This window comes from Opisthocomus hoazin, chromosome Z, assembly GCF_030867145.1.
Source record: "Opisthocomus hoazin isolate bOpiHoa1 chromosome Z, bOpiHoa1.hap1, whole genome shotgun sequence".
Classification (NCBI taxonomy): domain Eukaryota; kingdom Metazoa; phylum Chordata; class Aves; order Opisthocomiformes; family Opisthocomidae; genus Opisthocomus; species Opisthocomus hoazin.
Window position 1 is genome coordinate 61,599,139 of NC_134454.1, and position 16,359 is coordinate 61,615,497.

The 16,359-nt window shown below is 43.3% G+C and overlaps 1 protein-coding gene across 4 annotated transcripts in view; it reads right to left on the reverse strand.

The window, feature by feature from the left end:
• The window catches only part of RNF38 (ring finger protein 38), a 133,177-nt gene that overhangs the window by 21,527 nt on the left and 95,291 nt on the right, over window positions 1-16,359 (reverse strand). For all 4 annotated transcript variants that reach the window (XM_075447312.1, XM_075447315.1, XM_075447313.1 and 1 more), the window contains 3 exons: window positions 11,453-11,646; window positions 2,997-3,210; window positions 418-585 (listed from right to left, as the gene is read on the reverse strand). In XM_075447312.1, the coding sequence (XP_075303427.1) occupies window positions 418-585; window positions 2,997-3,210; window positions 11,453-11,646 (576 nt within the window). The remainder of the gene's footprint in view (window positions 1-417; window positions 586-2,996; window positions 3,211-11,452; window positions 11,647-16,359) is intronic.

Consider the following 16,359-nt stretch of genomic DNA (forward strand, 5'->3'; position numbering starts at 1 on the left):
CTGATTTTTGGAATATCAGACCTTTTTGCATAGAACCAATCCCTGAACAAGGTCTCTACTAAGAAAGATTTTTTTCTAGGTGAGCTGCTTAATGAAAGCCTTAGAAACCTTCCTCGTACTATGTGAAAGTATGCAGAATAGCTGCTGATAAGAAGTCAGTTCATAAACTAGCATTTAGTTTGAATTAAAACCATCAGGACTCTATACCATACACAGTCATACTCTATAAAGACAGTAGGTAAGGATCATATACTTACCAGCTCTAAGGCCTACACCGATATGCCACCACAACTTACCCCGGGGTGGGGGGGAAGGAAGTTATTTCCAACACAGTTAAAGCCACACAGACACTGAAACTCCAAGGTGCCATTCCTATCTCTATGATGGAAGCTGGTGTAATTACAGAGAGTCACTTACTGGGGGAGGCACACTGCAAACCGGAAGGTGCTGCCCACTGAAAACCACTGAGCACCCTGGGACCTGCTGTGTGCTGCAGGCTGGGATGTGCTGGCCTGTGCAAAGTGGTATCCCATGCGGAGCCACCGTTGTCACTGTGTATGAGACAGGAACTGTGCCCTGATGGATCTGCAGCAAAAGGAAAAAAAATTTAGTAACTTACTGTAAACTGTTAGCAGTGTTGTACAGCACGATGAGTAATAATAAGCTTTTACCTACATATAAAAAACAATACATTCACAATGAAAGTGTAAAAGGAGGCATGTGCTTGTAATTCCTGTTCATTAAAAGATACTTCTCCCTGGAATATTACTTCTTGATCAGCAGTTTCTGGGCAGGCCAAGAGGGATCTCTCTGCTGAAAATGTTGAACTTCAAAGGCACCTTAGAGTCACTCAGAAGCATCTCAAACTCTTATTTGTGCTCCCCCATCCCATACTAAGGTTAGTCCTTACAAAATAAGAAGGCAGTAACTCCCACATAAAAGCTAATCTACAAGTAGCTAAAGAATCTTCTCAACTCTGAAGGGACTGATTCAATAATAAAGTCAGCGACTTCTATCTTTAAAGAACAAGAAAATCGTGCAGACTTTCTTTCTTTCAAAGTGAGCCACCTCTTGATTCACTCTCAGACCAACACACTCAGGCTAAGTCTCCTAACCCAAAACTAACAGACCAGCTATCTGGAAAGCTAAAGAGGAAAAGTAAACCTGACTATGAGGCAGCAGACCCTAAATATCCCCATTTGTATTAGGAAACAGACCAACATAACCCAATTTTCTAGCTAGTGATACTCCTTAGAATTTAATCATCAAACTAAGATCCAAAGGTATTCTGGACCCATAAACCAGAACAGCTTAGTGTTTTTCATTGTTTTTTGTGGGATTTTTTTGTGGTTTTTTGTGGGGTTTTTTGTTGTTTTTTTTTAAACACGAAACAAGGTATTTCTGATGCTCTAATAAATCTGAAAAGGCTTAAGTATCAGGGAGCATGGATTAATGAAATGTAATTATTTCAAGGAAGCTTCCTCTTCCTTCATGATCTGCTGAACTGGAACCTGCTTGCTTAAAATGAAACAAGTAAGATCAGATCATTAGGATGGTGAGAATGAGTAAAGGCAGCTAACCCACTGACTGGCAGCGTACAGTCAGACACAGAGGACAAAACAGAACACAGATCACTGAGAAAAACTTAAAATCTCAGCCTATGTATCACTAATGACAGAAACCAGTCTCAAGTGAGACAATTGAATTTGACCCAGTTCTGTCTCAGATACAAAAACTGGGCATACAGTGCAATGCTGTGTGTGATTCTGAAACACTGACTGCTCAGAGTAATAATAAAAAATGAACTCTCAAGATGGTTATGTCCCTGAAGTATAAAACACCACCATGGAAGACCTCAGTGAGTCTGGAAACACTGACATGTCATCACAGATGGTGCCTGGAAGTTAGAGGCAGTGGGATGGAACAACTGTTTATCCAGGTTTGTCATGATGTAATCTTGCAACACAGAGCAAGAGCACGATTTACATTTCTGAGGTGCTGCAGCAGTAAAATTGTTCTTCAAAATGTGAGATTGTGAGATGGCTAGAACAGCTTTAGCTTCCACCCTTGCATTTGGTCCCAAATGAGAACTGCTTTCCAAAAGAGAGATACTCCCCTAGTGAGAACTGCTCTGCACACACAATACAACACACCAGTGGTTAAGCAGCCACATTGAATACAAACCAGTTTTTAAGCAGGGATGTTAGAGTGGCATTCTATATACATGCAGTTTGAGAAGCGGACATCTGGATAACCAGTTCTATATCCCAGTTCATGACTATGTAGCAACCAATGTGCCTGTGCTGCAGCCTGATGATTTAACGCACAAGAACAAAGGTGACCTCAATAGGACAACTTCTTTTACAGGTCCTCAGTTACAGAATTCTATACCAACTGCTGTTGCAGAGAGGAATTATGTACTTTCTGGACCAACCACATACTTCATTTTTTCATGTCCTTTTAGGAGGAGTTGATTAGGCTTGGATGGCAAATTTGGTTATGCAACAATACTATTATGAGTCCTGCTGTCATGTAGGCAACCAACTATGGGCACTGCAAATTCCATTTCTAAATAAAGTATTTTAATTTCAAAGAATTCTAAGTTAATGAGACATATTTCATGTGAAGCGGAATATATTCTTAACTATCACATCGTAACTTCATCACATTAACTTAAGAAACAAAATAACTGCATTTCAAAGGTTTGAGCTAAGAGGACTATGCCAATACATGCATTGAGAAACTGTTAAACACCAAATCTTCTCTATTAAAAGTCTGGACTTCCTTTTTTTTCCCCACTGCCGTGCTTCATACACCAATAACATTTAACAGGAAAAATGCTCTGTAAAAGGTCAAACAGAATTTAGTGTTATGTGACTTTCATTGACAACTAATTTGGGGAGGAGAGGGATCTTGCAGATTTGGGGGAAAAAAACCAAACACCAAGCCAAACCCTATGTTTCTGTAGCCTTCTGTTTGTACTCTAAAATTCTTACCTGATCATGGATGTCAACCATCACTGCATTCTGCTGTGGTGGGTGAGCAGCTGGGTGCAACATACGAGGAGATACATTCGGTGGGTGAAATGCTCGCGGCTCTTCTATTGCTTGCTGCTGTCCATAGGAGATATGGTGATAATTTTCATCCTGGCTAATGGAATTATGTCTAGACAAACGATCTCTCCTTGTTCTCTGACGTCGAACAGGAGGGCTGGAAATGCATTAAAAAAATTAGAGATTATATAAATGACACTAATCTTTCTTAATAACTAAAACCACAAGAGAATCAAGTATCAAGAACTTTTTTACACTGGAAAGTTGTACTACAACAGATTAATTAGATTGGAATAAAACTTCTTACTGACAAACTGCTAAAAGCCTTAGAGATGACACTTTTTTCAGCATAAAAGTGCTTAACAGAGCATAGCTTAACAGTGTAAAGAAAACCAGAAGGAGTCTTATGTAAATATTAAGCTGTTAAAAAAATGGCACTTGGATTCCCAAAACAAGTGCTCAAAAGTCAAGACTGCAAACTTCAAAAGATTCCCATGCGTTTATTCTAGGTAAAAATCCTTCATTACATGATCATAGATTTCCCCACAGTCCTTGCTCCAACCAGGCCACAGAACGGTTGCTCAGGCAGACAAAGCAGTAGACTCCTCTGCAGAAACAAATGAATTTTTCAGCTCTCACATGTTCATTACATAACTGAGTGCCTACAGAATCCTCTCCAGAAGATCCCAGAAAATTGTGATTTTGGTACTCTTTCTTTTGCAGAGTGGAGAACTGTTGTGTAGATTGACTTAGACCAGAGCATCCACTTCTTTTGAGCAACTGATCCACAGGCATGGGATTTGATTATGTATTCTTATATAATTGTGTGTATGTTCTGAGCAGAGCTGCTACTATCTTGAGACGAGACTTCTGTAAATCAGAGACCAGTGGCTCAGGTTCAACACGCAGAAAATGATGCACACACAAGCAACAAACCCACTATTAGACGTTTTGATCAAGTCACTTCTAATTTATTTTGAGGGGGAAAGAACGGAAAGCACAAAACCCTCCCCCCAGTACTTTCAATACATGCCTTCTAATCTCCACAACACATAAATTACAGGTCCCAGAGGCAACAGCAAATTAAAGCTACGTGGGACAAAACGGCTTCCCAGTCATGGAACAGGCTGAAGGAACTAAACTGCAGAGAAGAAACAAGAAGGGTCTGTGACCATTAAAACAAGTCCTCTCCAACAGCGCATGGAAGAGAACTCACTCTCACTACTCCCACTGCTATTACCAAATAAAAATCAAATAAACCTGAAACTTGTTGGCAAACTCCAGACATTCCTGAATTTCAGTCCAGCTTCTGCTGCGTGAAACAGAAATACTCTGGAGAAGGGGGAGCATGCTTCCAGCTATTCAGATGCTCCTGTAAGTATATCACAGTATCACAGAATGGTAGGGGCTGGAAGGGACCTCAGGGGATCATCTAGTCCAACCCCCCTGCCAAAGCAGAGTCATCTACAGCAGGCTGCACAGGACCTTGTCCAGGCAGGTCTTGAATATCTCCAGAGAAGGAGACTCCACAACCTCCCTGGGCAGCCTGTTCCAGAGCTCCGTTACCCTCAGAGTGAAGAAGTTCTTCCTCATGTTCAGATGGAACCTCTTATGCTTCAGTTTGTGCCTGTTGCCCCTTGTCCTGTCTCTGGGCACCACTGAAAAGAGTTTGGCCCCATCCTCCTGACACCCACCCTTGAGAAATTTATAAGCATTTATAAGACTCCTCTCTCAGCCTTCTCTTCTTCAGGCTAAACAAGCCCAGCTCCCTCAGCCTTTCTTCATAGGAGATATTCTCCAGTCCCCTCAACATCCTCGTAGCCCTCCACTGGACTCTCTCCAGTAGCACCTCATCTTTCTTGAACTGGGGAGCCCAGAAATGGACAGACTACTCCAGATGGGGCCTCACTAGGGCAAAGCAGAGCGGGAGGAGAACTCCCTCGACCTGCTGGTCACACTCTTCTTAATGCACCCCAGGGTACCAGTGGCCTACTTGGCAACCAGGGCACACTGCTAGCTCATGGTCAACTTGTCATCCACCAGGACACACAGGTCCCTCTCTGCAGAGCTGCTCTCCAGCAGGTCAGCCCCAAGCCTGTACTGGTGCATGGGGTTGTTCCTCCCCAGGTGCAGGACCCTGCACTTGCCCTTGTTTGAACTTCATCAGATTCCTCTATGCCCAGCTCTCCAGCCTGTCCAGGTCTCACTGAATGGCAGCACAGCCTTCCGGTGTATCAGCCACTCCTCCCAGTTTTGTGTCATCAGCAAACTTGCTGAGGGTACACTCTGTCCCTTCGTCTAGGTCACGGATGAATGAGTTGACAAGACTGGGCTGAGTGCTGACCCCTGGGGGACACCATTAGTTACAGGCCTCCAACTAGACTCAGTGCCGCAGATGACAACCCTCTGAGCTCTGTCATTCAGCCAGTTCTGAATTCACCTCACTGACCACTCATTCAGCCCACACTTCCTGAGCTTCCCTAGAAGGATGTCATGGGACACAGTGTCAAAAGCCTTGCTGAAGTTGAAGTAGGCAACATCCACTGCTCTCCCCTCGTCTACCCAGCCAGTCATGCCACCATGGAAAGCTATCAGATTGGTCAAGCGTGATTTCCCTTGGTGAATCCATGTTGACTACTCCTGGTAACCTTCTTTTCCTCCACTTGCTTGATGATGACCTCCAGAATGAGCTGCGCCATCACCTTTCCAGGGATGGAGGTGAGGCTGACTGGCCTGTAGTTCCCTGTGTCCCCATTCTTGCCCTTTTTGAAGACTAGAGGCGACACTGGCTTTTCTCCAGTCTTCAGGCACCTCTCCTGTCCGCCAGGACCTTTCAAAGATGATGGAGAGTAGCTCAGCAATGACAGCCACCAACTCCCTCAGTACTTGTGGTTGCATTCCATCGGGGTCCATGGATTTGTGGGTGTCCAGAACGCTTAAATCATCCCTCACACAATCTTCCTCGACCAACAGAAGGTCATCCTTTCTGCAGGCTTCCTCTCTTACCTCCAGGGCCTGGGATTCCTGAGGGCCGGCCTTAGTACTAAAGACTGAAGCAAAGAAGGCATTCAGTAACTCTGCCTTCTCTGTAGCCTCAATCACCAGAACACCGACCTTGTTCAGCAGCAGCCCCACGTTTTCCCTAGTCTTCTGTTTGCTGCTGATGTACTTGAAGAAGCTCTTCTTGTTGTCCTTGACATCCCTTGACAGATTCAATACCAGGGCCTTCCTCATTGCAACACTCTGACAACATTCCTGAACTCCTCCCAAGTGGCCTGTCTCTCTTTCCACATTTCATAGACCTTTCTCTTCCACCTGAGCTTCACTAGAAGCTCCTTGTTCATCCTTGAGGGTCTCCTGCCTCCTTTGCTAGATTTCTTGCTCAGGGGCATGCACTGATCCTCATCATGGAGGAAGTGATGCTTAAACAGCGACCAGTTCTCTTGGACCCTGTTACCACTCTAGAGCCATGACCCACATGATTCCTTCAAGTAGCTCCTTGAAAAGGCCAAAGTTAGCTCTCCTGAAGTCCAAGGTTTTGATACTACTTATTGCCCTGCTTCCTCCACACAGGATCCTGAACTCCACCATTTCACTGCAGCCAGGCTGCCCCCAACCTTCACATCCTCAGCCAGTCCCTCTTTGTTTGTCAGTACAAGGTTCAGCAGAGTGCCTCTCCTTGTTGGCTCCTCCACTACTTGCATCAGGAAGTTATCATCGATGCCCTGCAGGAACCTCCTGGACTGCATGTGCCTGGATGTGTGGTCTTCCCAGCAGATGTCAGGGTGGTTGAAGTCCCCCCATGAGAACCAGGGCCTGTGACTGTGAGGCTACTTTCAACTTCCTGTAGAAGGCCTCATCAACTTCCTCCTCCTGGTCAGGTGGCCTGTAGTACTCACAATAATGTCACCCATATGAGCCTGTCCCTTAATTCTATCTAACCCATAAGCTCTCGACTTGTTCTTCCTCCGCCCCTAGGCAGAGCTCAATACATTCCAGTTGCTCCCTCACATACAGAGCAAATCCACCACCTTGCCTTGTTGGCCTGTCTTTCCTCAAGAGTGTGTAGCCATCCATGGCAGCACTCCAGTAATGCAAGCTGTCCCACCATGTTTCTGTAATTGCAATGAGGCTGTGGCCCTGTGACTGCAAACAGATCTCTAATTACGGTTATATGTATGGTGCAATGTCTCAAGCCACTATTTTTCTGTGCTGATTCACGGGGATGGTATGCCCTTATTGCCTTAGAACGGAAAAAAATGCTAATTCATGACAAGTCAGGCATAATGCCAGCCTGTAACACAGCGTTCCTCAGACAAACAAAAAAAATGCACAGCCTTCTCTATCTTTACAAATTATCATGTCAGAACATACAAGTTGCGTTTTCTTATAAGCACCGAGAACGTAAATTTACAGTCTTACTAACGTATTTGTCTGAATTCCAGTCTCCTTTCCCAGAGTTTTTGTTGCACTCTCTGTCTCTGTATTACCAGCATGATACACCTGTTGTTACAGTCTCGTTAGATAAAACTAGTGTATGTGATTTGTAACCACGGAACTCCTAGTACAAAAGAGCACTATTTTTCTGAGTACTAAGTTTGCTTTTAAGTTGCTATTTCCTGCTATGAAACAGAAATGTTCTGAATACTTTAACATAAAACTTCTATGCGAGGATTTTTGTTTGGAAAAGCTGCAGGAATAGAGGAAAGTTACAAAAGAGAGCTCCTATGTTTTGGAGGAAGAACAGAACTTCTCTAAGCACCACCAGCACTTAGACAAGGTAGCTTCTCATAAAACTACTCTTACCCCTGTCTTTGTTAAAAGGTCGGGCCTTAGTTTTCTATGAACTCAGAATTATGAGAAAGTACAGCCACCAAAAGCTGGCAAAACTCCTGGAGTGTTTTTTTAAATTAATAGATATCATTCTGTGGAAAAAGCAAAATTGATTTTTTTTCCGATGAACAGTTGTGAAAAAACCATACTTTTCATTCACCAAAATTCAGAATATCTGGATACACAGCTCTACACACTTCCTGAATTACTGCAAATTACTTCAGAAGAACAGTCAAGACATGGGTCTAAATTACTATTTAACATCAGTGAGGAACTTGTGCTTGAAGTTGTTAAAAAATGCTCACAAAAAACCTCCTCTGATTCTACATGTACAGTACAAACATGGTAAATGTCCAGTTAAAACCGAGCCAGGATGGAAGCAGCGAAAAAATTGCAGGAATTCCTACCCTAAAGTAGGAACAGCCATCAAAAGGTATCCACAACTGCCGAGTCAGTGTTTGCAGATTGTAGTATTTTCTAACAAGGGCAATTTTTTTGCAGTAGCACATTCTTACATCTCGTTAGGTCACAATTACATTCAAGACAAGGAAAGGAAGCACAGATGAAAGGTGAGGCACAGCAATGGTACAGATCTCCCTATTTCACAATGACTCATAAAGCCAAATTGGAATGGCCTCCTCTGTTTCATATAGGCATGCATTATGCTTTTACTTTCGCAATTTATCTGTCCTATAAGTAGCTGGACAAAAATAACATCCTTCTTCAAATTCGTATCAGAAGGCTACCTTTCTAAATGCAGTATTTATTTGCTTACAATGAATCTGAAAAAAACCACAATAAATTAGGCCACTATTGTGCTAGGCGCAGTACAACATCCCTAATACAAAGAGATAAGGTCTGAATAGTAACCCAGACAATGCAAAAATCTAGATAATAAAAAACCAGCACAGGCTGCGCTGACCAACATGAGTGAACTGGTAGGACAAAAGAGTTACTGCTGATGATGTTGGGTCAGAGTGACATCCACACTACACACACTTCAGAGGTTTTGTTTGCACTTGCCCTAGTCTGTTCCCTTGAGCTGAACGACCATTTGCAACTGGAGTGCGCCTTTCATCTTATCTTCATCTGAAAACCCCATTAACTCTGAGATCGCTCTGTGATGGGAAGAGAGAAAACAAAGCAGGGAAAACAGGAAATTTGCTTCACAAGCATATGCATAACCTCATCTGAAGCATTAGTAACAGATGCACTCACAATGATGTTAAGGAATCGGGCTTTGATCCATGAGAGTAGTTATTAGTTCCGATATGGCTCCAGAGCATTCTAAGACTCAGAAAAACCTCCTGGAAAATACGAGACACGTATGCGTTGTTCTCCCTAACGATCCTGTTCTAGGAGAGGAGATTGGGTGTGGTACTATTCTGGAACTGACCTACAGCCAGCCCAAATGCAGCAGTGCAGCCAAGCTAAAAAATGCCCCGACTCAATTGCAGGGAAACAAAGTACTGACACATTCATGGAACTGTTGGAGCGGGTCCAAAGGAGGGCTACAAAAATGATCCGAGGGCTGGAGCGCCTCTCCTATGAGGACAGGCTGAGAGACTTGGGCTTGTTCAGCCTGGAGAAGAGAAGGCTGCAGGGAGACCTGATTGCAGCATTTCAGTACTTAAAGGGAGCCTATAGGAAAGATGGGGACAATCTTTTTAGTAGAGACAGCAGTTGACAGGACGAGGGGTAATGGTTTTAAACTAAAACAGGGTAGGGTTTAGGCTAGATATAAGGAAGAAATTCTTTACAATGAGGGTTGTGAAACACTGGAACGGGTTGCCCAGAGAGGTAGCGGAGGCCCCATCCCTGGAAACATTCAAGACCAGGTTGGACAGGGGTCTGAGCAACCTGATCTAGTTAGTGGTGTCCCTGCTCGCTGTGGGGGGGTTGGACTAGATGACCTCTAGGGGTCCCTTCCAACCCAAAACTTTCTATGATTCTATGATTTCTATGATTCAAAAGTCTCTGATTAAAGCAAAATCAGGTGGTACTACCCAAGAGCAGGTCAGCTGGCCCTAGAACGTGTAATGCTTTGTGTCCACAATGCTGCCGCCAACCTAATAGCTCCTGTCAGGCTGAACATGGCTCTGCACTTGAGGTGTCTCCACATTTGCAGCAGTCTACTTGCAAGTCACAGGCCACTGCCTCAGTAACAGTTGAAACTGAATGTCAGACACTTGTGCCACGCACATTCATCTCCTACACATCCCATTCTTCTCCTTCATCCAACAGTATATCCAGCCTGCCTAGATTCAGCTATCTGGCACTTAGCTTGTTAAGCATTCTGCTTGCCCTGTCGGAGATGTTCATGAACACTGCAAAGATATCTGTGTAGGCTGGGTGGACACCAAACAAAAATTGTCAAATGCAGCATATTCTAGGCATCTCAGTTCAAACCTTTCTAGGGTACAAAACACTTTGTGGACCAAACACCCCTGTGGGGCATTTTTTTACCAAATTGTACAAAAGGTCTAATCTTCTGTCTTTACAATAACCCTGCAAGTTCACAATTCAGCCTTTAAAGTTTGACAAGCTGTTTTGAGAACTGTGTATTTTGAATGCCACTAACTGAAAACTTTCAGATTTTATGGACTTGAAGCAAAGATATGAAACTAGCAAGTTTCAAAGTCTGTTGCCTCAAAACTACCCCTGACTGACCATGGCTTACAAATTTTATTTGTGTAATCAGCAGGAAACCAGCTTTGCACTTCTTAAGTCTAATATTTCATATTCATGAAGAAGCACAAACACTTTAATTTTAGTACAAACCAAGCCACGTTTCTCAGAAGCAAACAGTGGGACAGTGTTTTAACTTGCATTAGATGATTCAGCATTTTTGAGGTAGAATGTGAGGCAATGAAAAGTTGTGTTATGGATAATTAGTTTAACTAGAACAGTAAAGAAGTCTCAGGTTTTATGCTTTCCTATACTATCACCCATCCAGGCACCAGTTCAACCTGGCCATCCAAATCTCCACTCTTCCATGACCATTGGAATGTCTTTCAGAATCTCTATTTTGAAAAGTTGATGAGCCACAAGCTAAAACCAACGTGAAAATCTAACTCCTATTACATGTGAATCACTCACCTCAGCAACCATTTGACACTACAGTAACCTTCTCACTCTCCCCAGTCACTATCTATGCTCTTTATTTAGATTGTTTTATGTAAGAAAACAATTGTGATTGCAGTGAAAATTATGGTACATCAGTAATTCTTAGTATCTTTAAAAGTACCCTGACGAGAAAGATTTTTCCTCACATTTTTCTAAATGCTTATTGCTCCAGTGCAGAGTGAAAGAGAATCAGGCTCATAATTAAAAACGTTAATAAGCACTCCTTTCCCCAAGTTGTCTATTCACACAATTTATGGGATGGTGCATCAACCTGAATTACTTCCATTAACTTTTCAGTTACAACTATAATAAATTACAGCTCGATGGAAATTTTAACATGTTTACTATTTGTAATGTACTTGGTGCTGCCTGAAATGTACCTCCCTTGAGCAAAACAGGAAGAATAAGAAATTGTTTCCCAATCTACACAGCTTGCTTACCTCCTCCTGTTTCTTGCGGGTGTGTTGCATCGTTCCCCTGAGAAGTGGTGCTGGTTGGGACGAGCCAAAGGAGGCTGCCTATTTGATGTCATCTCCCATGGTCGCATTGGTGGTGATGGGGCCGGTGATGCTGCTGTATAGTCAAAGACTGAATGGGAAAGGCGCTGTCGCTTGGGACTCGGACTGTCTTCGCTCTATACCAGTGCAAAAAAAGAAAACAAGACAAAACCAAAACCCACCTCCAGATGAGTGAATTACAATCCATACTTCAGTATTGCTTTGCAGCTAGCAGTGTTGAGTGACTTATCGAGTACTGCACTAAAACACCATGAAATTAAACATCTGTAAGTAGTTGCCTGTTTATTCTTTATAACACAGATTTTTGATGGCTCTCTAATCCTTAAAAGATTTACTACTAAATTATATTTTACCATCATTAAAAGATAAAAATTCTAACATCCATGCAAACCCGAAACTATATCAGAAAAGACAGTAACATGAAGAAAATAAGGCAGAACCTATTTTACATCCCTCCTGCCCCGGCATTTATAGGCTACAGAAGCATGAAAAGATGTAGAAGCAGAGTCCTCACAACAATGGAATCTGTATTTATCAGTAAGCAGATGTTACACAGTGCTAGCACTCTGTATTGTGTTTCCCTCCTATCAGGTACCTACAGACGTACCTACACAGCTACTTAGACATTTGCTCTGTACTGCAGCCTATTTTAATTCTGCTAGCTCAGTACAGAGTTGATTTATCCTTCCATGTACTAGTACAATAACGGTTATTGCAAAGTACTTGCACTTAACCTGAAAAAAACCCTCTCTGGTTAAGATTCTGTACTTCACTATAATTGTGCAGAGACCATTCACCTCCAAGTAACGTTCTCTTAGCTGGTTCTGACCACAAGTAACTACCTCTCCTCTTCACTGTGTGCCCATGCTATTGAATCACTAAATAAAACTGTCTCTCTTCTCAAAAGTTCCCACAGATGTCTCTGAATCCAGCAGCAAATGCAACAAACATCCCCCCCTTCACTCCACTATTCTGTCAAAATTATAACATGTCACGCTGTCAGCAAGTATAACAACTGAAAATATAGAACATACAAGTTCTACTCCAGAGCTCACCAACTGAACACACAAAACCTAAAAGCAACACATGAACTACCACACTGGATCCATCCTTGAGTCCAAACATCACATAGACTTCTCTGACAGAACACCCCTGGTGCAAGCCAAATTGTAATGTTTTGCTGCTCTCCAGATTGTCCACTCAGCCCACCACTTCCACTTCAGTCTACCACAGCATTATTTCAATTAACCAAAATGACCCCAAATTTGCACTTAACTGCAGATGGCCAATGCAGAGAAAATGGAATTTTTCTGCAATGGCTTAGTATTCTTAAACTGCTCCTCTCAGAGCCTGGTAACCCACAGACTGTTAGAGGTCTTATTTCAGATTTACCTGTAGACTAGACTACGGACCTGCTCTGGTTCTTAGCTTTACAGGGGCCTATCATTTTCTGCACATTATCTGTTGCTTCTTGGTAGGTTACCTTTGACATATAGCTTGTCCTCCAGTGTTCTTTCCAGTGCAAGCACGCTCTTTTTAACATCTAACAGCTTTGTCCGGGTGTTTAAGAGAAAAAAAAGGTATTTTTCCTCTCTTTTGACTTGTGGTCATTTATACTAAATTTCACTCCAAACTCCAGGCTAACTACTAGTTAGGCCAAGACTAAGCTCATTTAAAGTACGTTATATAGCTCAGGTCTAGTAAGCTCTGGATGGCCTGTGCCCCACGACCCTAGAACCAAGACAAAGAAAGCCACTTACGTGACCAAACCATGCTGACTAGTTGTTTTACTTCGTTTTAAAAAGCAATGACAACATAAACAGATAAAGTAAATGCAACAAATATCCCATACCTGCGTGTCAACGAACATGTAATACTCTGTTCTCCTCCAAACACTTACCTAGAATGTCACTCAGAAGCAGGTCACACAGAACATTTTTGTGGACTGTCAGCTTAGTAATATGCTGTAACCAATGCAATAAACTGTAACAATTATTATCTACTCAGATATTTTGACAGCCATAACCACTATAGTAACTGACTACCTCAAACTTTCAGCTTTCATTACCTCAGGTCTTGAAGCATGTCACAGGCTAGATAGATACATGTAGAATGATGTAATGGACGGTTTTTATCAATTATCTGTATTAGCTCTGAGAAGAGTAAGTATACAATGATGCCCACAGATGTTTCTACATTAAAAAGTTGTGAATAATAAAGGTGGAAGTTTTCTGAGGGAGCAAGCTTTATAACAAAACCATTTATTTGGAAGATACAAAGGAACAGAGAAATCTATAAAGTTTTCCTGCATTCTGAACAGAAGCCCACAAGAGAAGCAGAAAACTGTATCAAAACATTCTCTACTTCTGATTTTTTACATTAATGATAAAATGTAACTAATCCTTACTATTATGAAGAAGGAAATAGTGTTATATCTGTTGGCTTTTGTGTGTGACTGGGGTACTTCTTAGAAGACTGTTCTTATCTACCTACAGTTGCATTTTATCCACCTTCAATGTGGGAAAAAGTTAGGTCTAATCTGATAGCAAACAAAGGACAATACAGGCCACACAAGCTGAAGCATTAATTACACCATCTTTGTGTGCTGCCAAGCACCAAAGACAAAGTAGACCCTTTTAAAGAGAGAAATTAATCTTACGTCTGTTTTCCCCAGTCCTTGCCAGCAGTCTGCCAATCATTTACAAAAGCCAGCTATCTAGATCTGCACGCAAATTTTGACTAAAACAACACTGCCTAGTATGTCATTTCCAGAGCTAAGCCATCAGCCTGATTAATACCAAAATTATCAGTCCCCTCAAATGCACTTTCAAAGAGCATTTTATTTTCTCTGTCCACTCCAAAAATAGTATTTCCTTCCCATGTTTGGTCCACATATACACTAACTGCACAAGAAATATGGGTTGATCTTTATCTATCTTTAGCCTAACTAAGGAATTACTTTGGACAAAGGTACTTGTAGTTAAAAATGAGTAACAAGACTAGTTATTTATACTGCCTGCTGTTCCAGTGTATTGATGAGTCATCATTATGCTAACATATCTCACGATTTTTCACCATGGTGACAGAGCTCTCGATCCCCTACATATTGGAGACTGTGAATACAAACATTAGATGCCAAAGCAATAAAAGCAGCAATTCTCCTCTTCAAAGAGCAAGGAAAAGAAACTTAAGATTTGTTACAGGAGGAGCACACACGTCCTCTGGGCCCAGGAATTCCTCCTGCCCAGTCCAGTGTGCCCAGGCAGCGGGGTGGTGGTGGTGTCTTCATCCCAGGCTGAGGGACACAGCTGCTGCCTTCCTTTTTGCAGGTTCAACCAGTAGTAACCAGCTTGCAGGTTCAACCAGTAGTAAAACTAAGCATGTGTCCCAGAGACACAGCACACACATGGCACCAACACGGCTGGTCACAGCCTTCAACAGCACCCACATACAGGACACACACAAACAACAAGGGTTGACAGCCAAGTCCCCTCCTCCTCATGGGCTGGCAGAGACAGAAGGTCACTAGTGCAGGCACATCCACATGGCACTCTCCAGGTTCACAGGCACACACATGTTCATGGATATCCCAAGTACCATCATGGTCCCTTTGCCCACCCAGCACCCCTGCCCCAATCCTAGGCCCCCTTACCTGCCCCACGGGTCCCTGACTCGCTAGCTGGTCCAGCTCGATGCTTGCTGCAGACACACGGCACTCACAGACTTGTTGCATAGGCATGCCACACACGGAGGTTCCCCCTAACTACATGCATGAAACCTCGGTCTGTCTGACATCCAGTCTGGTCCCAAAGCCCCCCTACTCACCAACTGGTCCAGCCTGAAGATGGCCAGCAAATACAACCCCTCCCTCACACACAGCAGGTTTGGGAAAGACACACACACTCACTCCCTGCCAGCAGCAGGCACCAGACACATGGGCTATGACCTGTGGTCCTGCTCCTGCCACCAACACTGAGACACTCACTCACTCTGGTTCCCCCTGGTAGCTGTCTACAGTGGGTCACACACTGTTCCTGCTCCAGGAACTGGCAGCCAAGACACTCATCCACCCTGGTAGCTGGTACTTAAGACCCCACTTGCTCCAGTACCTGACACAGGCCAGGGGTGCCCACATCCCTGGTTTGACTCCTCTTGCTGGCACCCAGTCCACTCACACCAGTCCCCCCACCAGCTGGCACTACGGGTATAAAGTCTGTAGGAAGCCAACGAGATAATCCAGAGGGCTACAGCCCTTCCAACTCCTGACACCGAGACCCCCCACTCACTTCCACTGCTGACACTGCAGACATATTGGTGCCTACACCTCCAGTGAGACCCCAGTTGCTGGCCTCGTCTCCACTCAAGATGGTCTCACTTAGTCCCTGCAGCACTCACACATGGGATACTGAGTGAGATCACACAGAGAGATAGTTAAAAAAAGATCTAATAAAATAGGACAGACTGCAGTGATCAGGCACAGGGCTCAGCCACGCAAGTGTAAAGACTGGCCACAGTTCACGTGATTGACCCCTTTTCTATCTGGTCCCACTTTGTCTGTCCCAGACTCCCTTCCCCTTCACATTGCCTCCTCAGCTGGCATAGTCCCACTGACCCCCTTCAACACCCTGCACCACCAGGTCTGCAACCTTATCGGTCACAAAGTCCTTGTTCACATGCAGTTTCCTGATAGCCCATTAGTTAAACATGACTGATCAGGTTTGTTTCTTGTCTTTGTCTCCATTAAGTTGGTCTGGCAGGTTTGTGTCTCTCTATTTTGTTTATGGCATCCTTTTCTTCCTTATAATCCCTTTTGACAAGGTCTTCAATTA